This window comes from Colius striatus, chromosome 15 (genome assembly GCF_028858725.1).
Source record: "Colius striatus isolate bColStr4 chromosome 15, bColStr4.1.hap1, whole genome shotgun sequence".
In the NCBI taxonomy this organism is placed as follows: Eukaryota; Metazoa; Chordata; class Aves; order Coliiformes; family Coliidae; genus Colius; species Colius striatus.
Window position 1 is genome coordinate 7,734,333 of NC_084773.1, and position 12,358 is coordinate 7,746,690.

At 45.9% G+C, this 12,358-nt stretch overlaps 1 protein-coding gene across 10 annotated transcripts in view; it reads left to right on the forward strand.

Moving 5' to 3' along the window:
• TMEM40 (transmembrane protein 40) overlaps positions 1-12,358 on the forward strand; it is a 29,249-nt gene that overhangs the window by 7,321 nt on the left and 9,570 nt on the right. For 4 of the 10 annotated variants that reach the window (XM_062008623.1, XM_062008625.1, XM_062008622.1 and 1 more), the window contains 13 exons: positions 32-231; positions 3,271-3,327; positions 3,861-4,000; positions 4,571-4,724; positions 6,096-6,206; positions 6,402-6,455; positions 7,252-7,287; positions 8,759-8,791; positions 10,145-10,207; positions 10,512-10,583; positions 10,666-10,740; positions 11,420-11,783; positions 11,920-12,151. In XM_062008623.1, coding sequence (XP_061864607.1) covers positions 3,279-3,327; positions 3,861-4,000; positions 4,571-4,724; positions 6,096-6,206; positions 6,402-6,455; positions 7,252-7,287; positions 8,759-8,791; positions 10,145-10,207; positions 10,512-10,583; positions 10,666-10,740; positions 11,420-11,562 — 930 coding nt within the window. In that variant the 5' untranslated portion in view covers positions 32-231; positions 3,271-3,278 and the 3' untranslated portion in view covers positions 11,563-11,783; positions 11,920-12,151. The remainder of the gene's footprint in view (positions 1-31; positions 232-3,270; positions 3,328-3,860; positions 4,001-4,570; positions 4,725-6,095; positions 6,207-6,401; positions 6,456-7,251; positions 7,288-8,758; positions 8,792-10,144; positions 10,208-10,511; positions 10,584-10,665; positions 10,741-11,419; positions 11,784-11,919; positions 12,152-12,358) is intronic. The other 6 variants (XM_062008628.1, XM_062008630.1, XM_062008627.1 and 3 more) reach the window with 6 other exon arrangements.

Sequence of the window (12,358 nt, forward strand, 5' to 3'; positions counted from 1 at the left end):
TCTGACACATTTCAACCGTATTTGACAACAGGAAGGCAAGCGGTAAACAGCAGAACCATCTCACTGGTGGCATTGCCTGAGGAGACTGGAGTAGTGATGGTTTCAAACTGAGCCGGCGTGGATTAGTTTTTGTTGTCTTCCTGGAAGAAACTATCAGCTTTCACCACAGCCACAGTCATCCAGGACATTCTCCTGTGGAACCAACTGCTAGGACCAACCCAAGACCTGCAGGTGCGCTTTATGAAGTTCCTTTGGCTTGAGAGGGGGGCAGGGAGGGCCGTAACCTTTATGTTTAAAATACAGTTTAGCAAGATTTGGTGTCAGGATATGGCTTAAAGGAAAGGTAAAGGTAGTTTCACAGGGGAAAGGCTTAGGATTGTCTGTTTTTTGTCTTCAATTTAAAACACTTTTACTTTATGTGCAGTTCTTGCTATGCCATTGAAGTTTCACTCAGAGGTATTTCAGCAGCTAAGCAAAAAGTTGTGTATTAGTTCCAGTTTCTAACCAACTAGGAGAAGTGTGACTGCACCACACTTTATTCTGACATGCTAAAAAGACCTCACTGCAATTAAGTTCTGATTTACTGTGGGGAAAGCAAGGTGAGGTCTGTTGTTCTTGTCATTCCCTAATGAGCTCACGGCCAGGCCCATGCTGGTATATCGTCATCCTTCTCTCATTATGAGGTGTAATCGGCTGAATCGCTTTGAAAACATACAACAATTAAATACATGTGCTTATCCTTTGTTTAGATCTGATTTGCTTTCCGTAAGAGTCACAGGGGAATTAATTGACCACAGTCTGAAGAGAAATGAGGTACTCAACTTCCTTAGTTATGTAAAGCTTGGTGAGTGGCTGTGCTGGAGGCACAGTGAGGGAGACAGGAGCAGACACTTCTGGGGCCTCTGGGTCTCAGCAGAGAAGGAGGAATATAAGTGCATTAGGCAAATGTGTTTCTCCTGCTGGTACTGCTGAGCAGTCCAGTCATTTGGGCCAGGAAATGTAGAGTTTTAATGTAAATCAAAGAGCAAAGGAGGTTGATAGCATCTCCTCTGCCTTCAGTGTTGAATCTGCTCTTCCTTTGCACATGGTGGGTCAGATCTGCTCATGCCTACCTGCTCACTTTGTCTGTGGGATGGCACAAAGCTGGTGTAAGGCAGCTGCTGTAACAGGTCTGTGTCACAGGAAGAGCAATGTGCCTTGAATGTACCAATGAAAGTGGCCTTAACTAGTATTAGCAGCCTCAGACAGACGTGAATGTCACTGACCAGTGAAACCTGGGATATTTATATTTTAATGAAAAGGATATAATCAGTTAGAAAATAAATGTCTGTAGTGAAAGCAACTTTGCTCTTTAGGCCTGGTATTTTAACTGTGCAGTCCACAATGAAGTCTAAAGGATGTAGCTTACAAAAGCAAAAACTATTGCAAAGCTTAAGCTGAATCAATAGGAAGGCAAGAGCAAAAAGGCTGAAAACCATAGCTAGAGAACAGCCCAGAAATGATGTTCTGTACTGTGCATCCAAGGAGTTTACCCAGGGTGTGGTGTGCTGGGTTCCTGGGTTCAACACCTGTGTTTCAACACTGGGGCACAGGTGTGTTTCCTGCATTCCCTGTGGGGTGCTCACAGGCTCCTGCTGCCAGTGACTGTCATGCAGCAAAGGCTGAGAGTCAGCAACAGACTAATTGATAGAGCTCAACCTTGTTTGTCCAAAACCTTGGCAGTTTTTCCAGGTGTGTCAGGGGGTTAAATGAAAGGCATTGTCTGCCACTGGAGGTGTCTCGCACAGACCCTGGTCAGGAGTAATCTCAAAGGGTTCTTCAGATATGAAGTTATTTTTATCTCTCAGTACACCTAGGAGGTAGGGAAGCAGTTTTCTGGGCTTTGCCTCAGAAGTGGTTAAAGAGGTGATGTTATTTTTACCAGAGCCATACAGCCAAACAGTGGCTAAAAAGAGTTTCAAACTCTTCACCTGAAACATTTGCAGCCCAGGAAGGGAGAAAGCCCCCAGAATCACCAGCACACTGACAGCACAGGCCCTCGACCCTGGCTGCAGAGGAGAGAGGGGCTTTGCAGCAACTTTGGAGTCTGCTTGTGTCCAGTTTATTCTGAGAGCTGACACACTAAAAAGTTGTTCTGTTTCCACACTGAAGATGCTTTTCCTGGTGTGTTCCATTGTATTTCTGAAGATGTGAACTGGAGCTGTTTTGGGTTTTGTGTTAGAAGATTTTTCTGACTGCTATGATGGGCTCTAGAGAACTGAAACTGCCTGTAGGGAAAAAAAATGGCTTTCCATCTGGAAAATGTAAAGGAAATACTTTGTTTTCAAACTGCTTGATTTAAAGTGTTTTGCTAATGGACCCAAAAGTTGTAAGAGAAAGTGTGGGTGTATAAGCTGTTTTCCTGTTGTGCTCTGCAGAGTGGAAACTGCACTTCAGGCTCCCTGAAAATCTTCTCTTGCACCTCTAAATGCAATGGTGCTTTAGTTGAAATGCTGCATGATGCAGCCAGTGCAGGGTGCCTGGAATACAGGAGGTGGAGGCAATTGCTCACAACCACCACCAAAAGTTGCCTCGTTAGAACAAAACAACATTTCTGGGGTGAGTTTAGCAAAATGAAAGGGAACGTTGGGTTTTGGGGATGTCAGAATGTTTTGTTTCTGTGGCTAATACCAGTAAGAAATCTGGGATAGACTCTTGAACATTTGTAATTCATAAACCTCAAGTGAGTGGGAATTTCCTTTTCATGACAACTTGGGAAGAACACACGTTAAAGTGTCAAAGTCTTCCGTGAGACAAGGATTCCAGCTCTTGAGGGACTGTGTCTATCACTCTCCTCGGTACATTTTAAGTACAGGGATGTCAGTGGTAATAATGGTTCTGTTTTGTGAATGGGGCCTATTAAGTTACTCACATCTGCTGTGAATAGTTAATTAGACACCTCAGTAGCTGTAAAAAACCAACAATGTGAATGATCAGGTTGGACTTCTTTTCCTTTTACTCATGATGATCAGACTTCTGTAGTTTCTTAATAACCAAAGGCCAGCTCAGCAAGACTCATGCAGAGGAGCTGAGAATGGGTCCCAGGAAGGTAAATGAATCATGATTGAATGATAGAACTGAAACTCTCATTGCAACAGAGAAGGGATTTCAAAACCGAAGTGCCTAGAGACAGACAGACACCATGATTGCAGAAAATCGAGTGCAAGACGGAAGATAGAGGAGGTCACACTGATCTGTTTCTAAACATGCTTATTGTCTCCTTTCAAACAGGCACAGCGATGGAGAACCTGGATGTGCCATTCCCAGACCTTACTGAAGAACAGCTCGGTAAGCATAGCACACAAAGGTCAATGTTTCAGCTCATTTACACCCAGTGCTTGCTATTGAGGTCACGGGTAAGGGCACTTGTTTCCTTTAAAAACACGCTCCATCTGTCTCTTTGCCTGTGAAAGAGAGTCCAGCAGTCAGTTCCCAGCTCTTCCACAGGCTTCTCTTCAGGCCTTGGACCATGTGGTTGTGGGAATTCAGATGTATGAAGGGAGATTTTGCAGTGTGTTGATGCCTAATGAGCTGTCTCAGTACCCTGGCATCCAGCCCTTTGTGCCTGTAAAATATCACTGGTCAGAGTAAGTACCCCTGAAGTAGCCAGGAATAATTCCTCTGCTTCTCTGAGACATCAGTATGGACTATTGGCATTGTTCTGCTGATTTCTGGTAGGCTGAGCTGCTAATACAGTACAGCTTTACTCTTTCCTGTGCACTAACATGCTGATGTTGGCCAGTCTGATGTGTCACCACAACACACTGCCCTGCAACCCCCCTCTGCTGCTGCACACTGATTTGCTTGCTTTTTCCTCCCAGACATTTTGCAGAGGGCTTTTACTGCTGATGCCAATTACTTGGAGAATCATGAGAATATGAACCAGTCCTTCTGGGAATCACTTGTGAAATGTTTAGCCAGCACTGACCCACCTATCCTGAATCCTGGGGAAAAGAACAATGTAAGTTGCTATAGAAACTTGCATCCCTGTAAGACATTGTCATACAGATACTTTTACACTTCTCTGATATGCTTTGGAAAGAGAAAACATCCAGTCCAGTTATCTGATATGCTAAACCAAATCTGAAACATGCTAAATGCTGTCAAAAGGCGCTTGGACAAATGACGCTCAGGCTACTGCTTTTTACTCCCATCCTTCCCCATGTGCAAAACTAACTGGCTTTGTGTAAATACCTGACCATCAGTTTGGCTCCTTGCTTTCTGTCAGGACCACTGTTAGTGATGTTCTGCTGTAAGATGCTGCAGAGATGACATGTTTGGGTTTGGACTCTTTCTCCAGCTTTTAAATAATTCACTATTACACCATGTTTTTTTCCCAGCTGATGGCTCTGCTCCAAGCTGCTGAATGGAGTTTACATTCTCTTCACCTCTTTGGCATTTATCTTTGTCCCTGGTTTCCCCTTTGTGTCACAGGGACAGGGGATTGTGACATTTCCCACTGTACAGCAGGGTATGTTTTTAGAGGATACATTTTATTGGGAGGACTATTAGCGGTTTCCTTGCCTTTCAGCTCCTCAACAGCCGCAATGCCTTGCCTGGAGGCTGTGCAGCCTGCCTGAAAGCCATAGAGAAGGAAGGAGGCAGGGCAATGGCTGTTCTTTACCTCTTGCTGAAGACAACCAACCCATCTGGATACAGGCAGCTGCCCAGCTCCAAGGGAAAGGGTGAGTCCTACCTGACTGCTTGTCAGCTCTTTTGTTAAAACCACTGCAGTGCCAGAGGGACCCAGTGCCAGTCTGAACACTCTGCTACATGCCCAGAAGCAAGTATTGGTGAACAACTACAATGTAGAAATACTGCTTAGAAAAGCCAGTTGGGTATGGTGGTAATGGCAACCAAAGATGCTTTTTTACTTTGGTTTGACTTGGCTCCTCTGGGGAAAAATCCTTGTGTGTTTGGTGACAGGACATCCCTGGGTGATGATGCCAAAGACATTTCTCTGACTGAAAGTGGTGCCCCAATCTTTCCTCTGTAGCTGGATTCATGACACTCAGGATGCTTTTTTTTCCTGGATTGTTGTTCAGCCAGTCTGGACCCCTCTGAGCTCTCACAGTGGCAATAAATCTGAGCCACTAAAAACACTTTTGCAAATGACCCTAAAAGCACACAGAGCAGTAAGTAAAAGGAGTGGATAGAGGCTGCTGCTCAAGGTGCTGATCCTGACAACAAAGTCCGAGTGGACAACACTGCACTTCTCTCTCCTTTGCCTAGTTGTGCAATGAGAAACTAAGTGCAGTACCATGGGGTCTGTAGAGTCAGTCACTGCCTTGAACACATCACAGGGCTGCACACATTAAAGATGACCCTGAATGGAACTGCAGACCCTTCAAGGGGATCCTGTTCCTGCCTTGATCACGTTTTCATGAAGGGGAGAGACCTCCCAGCCTGGAGAGCAGCCCAGCTTTGGTCACCTGTTAGAGTAGGATTGTTTGTTGCAGCAGCTCCCCCTCCCTGCTCTTGCAGTGAGCAGCACAGAGCAGCACAGGGTGGCCACGGGGGATGCCTGGAGCCACCAGCCCCCAGCAGAGAGCTGAGCCGGGAGCTGGCCAGAATCACCTCCAACTCCAGCCACACAAGCCAGGAGCACTTCACTGCCTGAGCTGCAGCCTCTGGGGGCTCTGTGCCATGGGAGGGTGCCAGCCCTGCAGCACCACCCCCAGGGACGTGGCTGAAATCCTGGGGGAACGGGAGAAGCAGCCCAGGGAAGGGAGAGCAGTTATTGCCCAGCTAAAGCACCTTCCAGCTGCTTCAGGGAATGGGAATTTTCCCAAGGATAGCACTGGGGATAAATTAACAGCCAGAATATGAAACTATAGGCATCTACCACAGCCCTTTAGAAAAGGCTAACGAGCTGTGCCTCTGGTGCTTTCATTTGTAATGCTTGGTCCTACTCACTGTGTGCAAAAGACACAGCTGAAGTAACACCAAGGGCTGCTTTTCTGTCAGACAACCTCTAACAGAGCATTGTGAAACCCCTCACAGGGAAAGACAGAAAATGTATCTAGTTGTTTATTGATTTTTTTTCCCCTATAAAGCAGATGAAAAACTGAAACTCCTGAAGAGACTGGAAAGGACTCTCATGCTTTCACACGGGGAAAAAAAGGCTGAAAGCTCATCCTCTGAGTCCATGGATGAAGATACACAAGGTAAAGGGGACGTATTTTATTTTCTCTTATGCATAATTTAGTCTGATTGTATGTTCTAAGAGACTCACATGGAGACTTGCAGCAATTCAGGGCAATTCTGCAGAACTCTGGGGAAAATAAGGTGCAAAATAGAACACAGAGCTGATGATGGATGTGTTTAAAATCAGACCTTTCTCCCCACATCCCTTTATCCAGGCAGTGATGGGGAAGATTTAGGAAGACAGAAGTCCGAAGGCCAGTTGCTTGGAGGTAGGATCATGGTGAGGGCAGTATTGGGTTTTTTATTGCAGACAACCTGTATAAACCATGAAAAGGGTAATTTCTGGCATTCTTTGGTTTGACTTATGAACAGAGGTATATTAATGTGTAAAGGTGTAGGAAAAGGACTAGTCAGAGTCCAGCTGTTGCAAAGGCATTTCCTACAAGATGAAGCTCAGGAAATATTAACATTAATTAACAATATTAATTAGCCATATTATGTGCTTTGAGTTGAACCACGAGAAGAGCAAAGTCTTTTGTGTGAGAGTCCTGCTGCCTGAGCCTGCAGAGTTGGCACTGAAATGCAGCAAGAGTTTTGAAAGTATCTATTGCAACCACTACTTGCAGGGTCTGCAGTCAGCCCTCGGTGCTCACCTGAGACTGCCAGCCAGGATGGCACCTGGGATCTGAGTCCTGAGGCTTTTCCTTTCCTTCCAAAGGAGAAATAGAAGTACAATTCAGATGAAGAAAATGTGCTGTGCCAAAACACAAACAGCTACCAGCTCAGGGTGTAGCATCATGGATGTGAAGAAGTTAAGGCTTTCATCAATAATGTCTTAAGTTGATTTGAGTCTAGTTCTGCCTGACTGCAGCTCATGTGAGAGCTGGAATACAGGGGTTAATAGTCCCTGCATGTTTCCCATTTACAAGCTGCCCTCTCTGAGTTGGTGTCTACCTGGTCACTTTCACACCCTGTGATTTCAGTGGCCTTGTGTGGGCTGGGGCTGGCAGGCAGCTGTGCATACTCCTGGCCACTAACCTACCCCACCTTTGTGTTCTGTTTTAGGCACACCAGTAGAGGTGGTTCCCTACAGAGATCCAGGTAAGTGTTCCCAGATAACCTCATCCTGCTGGAAGGAAGACTGTAACTGCAGTTTCTTCTTTCTGACATGCTTATACATAAGTAATACTCCCCAGCTGTAAATCTGTGGGGTTCAAGTTAGCCTGGTGTTGGACCTGGCCATGGTACAAACATTGTGTGGCAAGCTTGTCATAGTGGCTGAGCGCGAGCAGGTGATTTGTACAAGGTGTTTTAGCAGATGAACTCATTTTTTTCCAGGCCTGACAGGTTCTCACATGATCAGCTCACAGCAGTTGTCATCATTTTCTGGGGAAATGCCAGCAGTTCTATTGGGCAACTATTCAGCCTTTGCCAAGGCCAGGCAGCCTTCAGCATTCCCTGCAGCCTCTATCTCCTGCTGCACAGGGATGCAAGACTGGGAGGGAGCTGGATCCTGATTTCCTGAAAACCATGCTACTCAGCTCTGAACACCTTCCTCACCTAGCTCTGAGCATCCCCCAGCAGACCAAGCTAAGTGGATGCCAAATGACAAGAGAGAAATGGTGCCAGCTGAGAGCTTGACCAGACATTCAGTCTAATGGCACATGTCCTGTCATCAGGCACTGCTTAGAAGCAGCAAAAGATATAAAAAGCCCACAGTAGGAAAGTGTGGATGGCTTGACTGTGTTGCCCACTGTAGTGGTTTTGCTCCATCACTAATTGGCCAGGCCTGGGTCAGGTGCAGGGTCCAGCTTAGAATTGACTGGCCCTAACCCTGTGAGCTACACGGGAAGCTTCTGGCAACTCTTTTTGTTTAAAGAAGGCATCCCTGTAGCCCCCTGCTACCAAAAAACCTGGCATGGGCAAAACCACTACACTCACCTCACCCCTCCCACTTCTGTGCAGTGGATAACAGTTGATGCCACTGGGACTGTTTCATCTGAGGACAGAGACGGGAAGGAGATAGATATAAATTGCATTGTACTCCCTAGGGAAGGTTTCTAAATTGCCCATCCCTGAAGGGCTACATACAATACCAGGGTAGAGGAATATGCTGCAATCCAACATTCTCCCATGCTGCCAGGTGCAGAAAGAGGATTACAGTACTTCACCAGCTGGTGTTTGGCCTCTGTTGCTTCACTTGTAGATGATTTCAGTTCCCCAGGCTGACGCTGAGGACACAGCAGGACATGCCTGCTGTGCTGGACAGGTTCAGGTGCTGCCCATGTGGTCCTAGCTCTGCTTAGTTCTGGCTTCAGGTCTACCAACTGAATATTAACATGGGGACCCATCAGTCTTTTGCCACACTTTCAAAGAAACGGGGATTGCTGTGACTAGTCAGTTTCATTGTTATCTGTTCTTGGGTCCTTTGAACTTCCCTTTTAACTTGTTTTGTCTATCCCGAGTCACCAAACACGTGAATGGTCCCTGTGCTTCCTGCTGCTGATACTGGTGGGAAACAATACATTTGTATTTTTACCATCAAAAATAACACACCTATGTTGCTTTTCAGACATCACCACAAGACAAGATTCAGTTGCAGAAGGTAAGTACAAACACGTGAACCGAAGTTTTGTGTGGATGCTGTCTTTCAGGACTGTGTCTTGCTTAGTACTGACAGCTAGCCCAGCTCCTTCATACCTGGATACTTCCTAATCAGAAAGCAGAAGTATCAGAATAGCTATGAAAATGCATTGTAATGCTTTAAGGGCACAAATATTGTGCAAGTTATTCCACAATACAGCGGTCTGATGGGACTCCTGGCATCAGGAGGCAGAGTAATGCAGCAGACTCCTGCCCTGGATGAACACATGTTCTGATAAATCCTGCGTCTGTTCATGGTATTACAGAGAGGAATATTTAAGTCAGAAGAGAGCAATGCTATGTTAATATTAATAATCAAATAACTGGGTTTGTCCCCAAACCTGAACTTCAATCCAGAATGCTCAAACAATCAAAAATTCAGAAATGTGACTCCAGGACCAGGTGACCCTGAGCAGAATTTCTTGGGAAAGTTTAGTTGCTTCATGGTTCCAAAGCAAAACAGCAGCAGCCTGCAGCTCCACTGGATACATTTCCAGTACTTGCCTGTTATGTCTTTAGAGAACATTAAATTCGGTGCCAGGTGGCGGTTGGGTGAGGTAAGGGAAAGCAGCATCCAGCGCTTGGGCTGAGTCACCTCCCCAGGGCTCACATGCAGTAGACTGCCCAAAGGTCATCTCAAAAAAGGAAAAACTTTCTGCTTTGAACACACCACTGAAAATCTGGTGAAGTCTTTTGTCCAGACCATGCGAGAAAGAGCAGGACGTGCAGCTCTGCTCACGACTAGCAGGGCAAAATGCTCTCTCGAAACCTGGAAAACCCTTGAGCTTGTTCTTCCATTGTTCTGTACCAGTACAGGAAGCCACAGGAGCCTCATTCCCAGCTGCAGCTCTTCAGTTGCAGAAGTATTTTCAGTATCAGGCTGGAGCAGACTGATGTTTCTCACCCACTTAGTAATGAAGAGGGTTATATTATGGTAGCTGTGATTCTGCAAAGCAGCCAGGGATCAAACTGAAGCGTCCTTGTACTACAGCTTTAGCCCCTCACTGTAAGTCTGAGCCTCTTGATTGTCCCAGACTGGGTAGCAAAGACCCAGAGTGCTTTAAAAGCAATTCTGTGTTGTTAATGCAAGCACTTGATTGTGCTTTAAACCCCATCCACAGGACCAGGCTCCTGCTCTTTTGGGAGCAACTTTAAACATTGCTAATTGATCTTTGGGAAAGGCTTCCAGGTCCTTCCCTTGAACAAAGATTTTTTACATATATTTTGCTCTGAGAATCAATTTCAGATATTAAAAGGGAAATAAAATTCCTTAATTTCAGAGCCTCACAGTAATAAAAGGCATCTTTTTTTGCAGCCTATGAGGAGAAGAGCAGCGGCCAGCGGTGGCCGGGCCGGTGGATGGGCATACGGAAGGATGGTGAGTTTGGAAACACTTTGAATTCAGCTGCTGTCAGCTCTTTTGCTCTTTAGTCTATGAATTAGATCTCTAGCTCAAAACCCCTTATTTTATGTCATGTGTACCTTGTTGAAGTGCATCCAGGCTTCTTGATGAAACGTCACTGAGGGTCCACTGAAGCACTTTCCTGCAGAGATGTTTTGCAGCTGGGTCCAGTGTACAGCTCATAGAGACAGGCTCTGTTCGCTGGGTGACACACCAAACCTTAGGGTGTCTTTACAAGGGCCATGCCTGCAGTTGTGACCTAATTTTTCCCCTGTTTCAGATGAATTCTTTCATTTTGTCATTCTTTGCTTTGGAATTGGAGCTTTACTGATTTGTTACTACTACCACAAAGGTAAGGCAGCACTTCACTAGAAGGACAGATTGCTGCATGCTAGAAAAGTGAACAAAGCCAAACATTTCTTTTGTTGTCTTAGACTGGACTATTTCCCTTGGAACTGGTTTGATCACCTTTGCCTCCCTGGAAACCACAGGGATATACTTTGGTCTGGGTAAGTGTGTCCATGCTGAGGATAGGCGAGTGCAGGGTCACACAGCACTGCCAGGGCTGTGATTCCCAAACCTCACTGTCCTGTACAATCCCAACTGCACAGTGTGGCTGGAGACAGGCACACCTTGGTGACACTGATGGGAGTGAGTGACTCATGTTTCCTTCTCAACAATCACAAGACCCTGAGTCACCTCTTTCTGCAGCAGTGGCTGAATGCTGAGTTGCCATGGCAACATATAATTTTAGCAGCACATGGGTTCCCAGATCCCCTCTGTGAAATGCTGCCCCCCATGCCCCTGGGCTCCAGGCAGCTGAGTGCCCCAAGGAAGAGCTCTCAGCACAACCAGGGTGGCAGCAGCTGCTGAAAGTACTTTAAAAATAGGGACTCTTGGCATTCCCTGGGGGTGGTAGAGGAAAAGTGCAACCAGGAGCAGGTGACAGCTTCCCAGCTCAGAACAGAAGTGTCCTGTGAAATCTTGTGCTAGTAGTTTCGGTACTTGGGGATGGTTCTCTCAAGATCAGCTTTGTCACTGCATTATTAATAGTAGCACAGCAGTGTTTGCTCAAACAGCAATTCTGGGCTCAGTAATATCGTGCTGGGCCTTTCCCCTTTACCTGGTTTTTGTGTTTTACGTTGCTATCTGGCTCACCTTGAAAAAAATGTTTGTTTCCACAACTAGTGTATCGGATTCGGAGTGTACTGGACAGTTTTGTTCCTCTGATTGACAAATTGAGGCCAACAGGTAATAAAGATCTTCTCCCTGCCTGCATGCAGAGGCCCCAGACCTTCCCCCATACTGTGTTTTGGTCACGACCAACTTAACTAAGCTACTGTTTCCACCTTTCTTATTTAAGACAAAAAAATGACTACAGCTCATTACATCTGCTTATTTTAAAAAATGAATTACTACTGGGACTCTTTCCCTGTGGCAGAGCCTTTTCACATGGCTAATACGCTGCCCTGGCTGGGGTATGAACTAGTTCCTGACAAAGTCTGAAGAAGAATGCTGGAACAAATTCCAAGAGTGGGGCAGGCATCTCTGGGTGGGTCTTCACACAGAATCCAGGCTTGTGTTTCTGTGTTCACAAACACAACCTGTGAAGAATGTTGAAGCAGCTGTGTAGATGCATAACAATTTGAACATGCCATACCTGACACTTCTTTTTCTTCATCACGCAGGTATGAGGAAAGCTGCCTAAGAGGAGTGTTTCAGGACAGTCCCACGGAACTCTGCTGTCTGAATGTGGAGTGGTACAAGAACTGCTTCAGGATGCGAATGTCAAAACCAGGTGCCTAATGTGAAACACTGAAATGTTAAACAAAAATGTTAAATGTGAGGAAAGACATCATTCCCTCCCCTCAAAAATAAAGCTGAAACTGCAGTAAGGATGCCACGCTTCTGACATGACTGGTAGGTTTGTATTTCATTCCCTTAAATACAAACATGTTCTTGTCTTAAGCCCCAGTGTTGCTCGTTCCTGGGGGCTGCAGCTCCACCTGCACCTCCAGAGACACCAACAACCATACATGGGCCTGTGCCAGCCCTCAGCAGCCAGCAGTTACACTGAGCAGCAAAAGGGAACACAACTCAGTTTGTCACTGTCATTACATACCAACA